This window comes from Perkinsus marinus (genome assembly GCF_000006405.1).
Source record: "Perkinsus marinus ATCC 50983 genomic scaffold scf_1104296970848, whole genome shotgun sequence".
Lineage (NCBI taxonomy): Eukaryota > Perkinsozoa > Perkinsida > Perkinsidae > Perkinsus > Perkinsus marinus.
The window spans coordinates 1-883 of NW_003202293.1; the positions used below are offsets into that span (position 1 = coordinate 1).

Here is an 883-nt window from a genome sequence, read left to right on the forward strand (position 1 = left end):
GGATGACTCAACAAGCGTAGTGATACACTATGGCTTGGTCCTACCACTCCACGGATGCAACCCGACCAGCTGGACTCAAAACTTCAAGAAGCTACTATGAGGCTCGGCTGATAACCTTCGACAACAACCCCCACAGACCCAATATTCATACGCACAAATGAATAAGAGATGATGATCTTACATGACGACGATAGCCGGCAAGATCGAAGATGTATAAAATGTCATCCATAGCGGCATCCCCGACGATACGATGGAATGTCGAGAGGACCAATCTATCGGGGGCCTTCCGTAAAATATTCACCACATGCGACAAGCATCTATGGAGGGAACTCACAAGGAGGGGAGAACGCCAACCCACCTGTGGGCTTCCACTCTCCCCACACGAGCCGTCAGCTCAGCGAGTAGTTGTGCGACGTTCGTCTGTTCTCTTTCATCGAGTGGAGGCGCCGGAGTTAGCTCACCAAAAGATGATGATGCTGAGGACGGTGTAGGGGAGTCAAGCTCCGGTACAGCAGCCATATTGTGGACGAGTATCTCAAACTTAACCACAACAATATCAACTGTCAGTGTTGGAATACATATTCGACTTGCCTGTCTGAGCTCGGGAGTTCCCTCACTACATTATAAAACATGAACTCAGCTAGGAGTGTGCAAAGAACAATACGAATCTCCCAAAATTCTTGCAGAACACATAATAACGAGTTTCACCCGTGATATGAAAAACAGTAGCGATAAAAGACATCTCACTGAGCATGCCGTAACACGCCCGCAAACCTTCAACTTTTCAGCCGAACACTTGACTAGACCAAGCGTAAGAGAGGTAGATGATTCCTAGGACACTCTGCACCTTGAAAATGGTCATGGTATGCTTCTCTATTGCTGC

General features: G+C 47.8%; 1 protein-coding gene across 1 annotated transcript; it reads right to left on the minus strand.

The window, feature by feature from the left end:
* Positions 1-358: 358 nt before the first annotated feature.
* On the minus strand, positions 359-519 carry Pmar_PMAR018651 (hypothetical protein; the record flags this gene model as incomplete). The annotated part of the gene is made up of 1 exon (XM_002767389.1): positions 359-519. A coding segment is annotated over one exon (161 nt), but the record flags the coding sequence as incomplete, so codon positions are not given.
* Positions 520-883: the final 364 nt, after the last annotated feature.